Raw genomic sequence first — 406 nt, 5'->3', positions numbered from 1 at the left:
AATGCTGAAGCGCCTCCAGGTGATTCCTGAACACTCCCAAGAAGAGGATGTTTTCCGTGTCGTTGTCGTAGATGAAGAAAATGAACGGCCTGTCGCAAACGAAGCTCACGGGGGGAGTCGGTCTCGTGCGGATGTTGATGGCGAGGGCCGTGGCCGCCGCCGCCTCAGAACCCTCTTCGTTCACTTCGATGAAAGCTTTGTGCACGGACTTGCTCACGCTCATCCTCGGGGTCGGGGCGAAGGAGCTGAAGTTGGCGTACTCGGGGTCGAAGACGCTGCGGATCCCTATGTTCTTGAGAGCCTGTTGGTAGGAGGGAGGGAGGGGAACGGGGTTAGTCTCGGGTTGTATAACATCTAGGTATTTACGTCTTTTTTTTTTCTTTCCGTTTCTACCTCTTACCACCTT

At 54.4% G+C, this 406-nt stretch overlaps 1 protein-coding gene across 1 annotated transcript in view; it reads right to left on the bottom strand.

Moving 5' to 3' along the window:
- Positions 1-406, bottom strand: part of LOC119586293 (leukocyte elastase inhibitor-like) — a gene marked incomplete at its 3' end in the record, with an annotated part of 14,034 nt that continues 13,628 nt past the window's right edge. The window contains 1 exon segment of the mRNA XM_037935000.1: positions 1-301. Within this exon segment, the coding sequence (XP_037790928.1) occupies positions 1-301 (301 nt within the window).

Source organism: Penaeus monodon, chromosome 21 (assembly GCF_015228065.2).
Source record: "Penaeus monodon isolate SGIC_2016 chromosome 21, NSTDA_Pmon_1, whole genome shotgun sequence".
Lineage (NCBI taxonomy): Eukaryota > Metazoa > Arthropoda > Malacostraca > Decapoda > Penaeidae > Penaeus > Penaeus monodon.
This window is presented reverse-complemented; position numbering and strand designations above follow the sequence as displayed.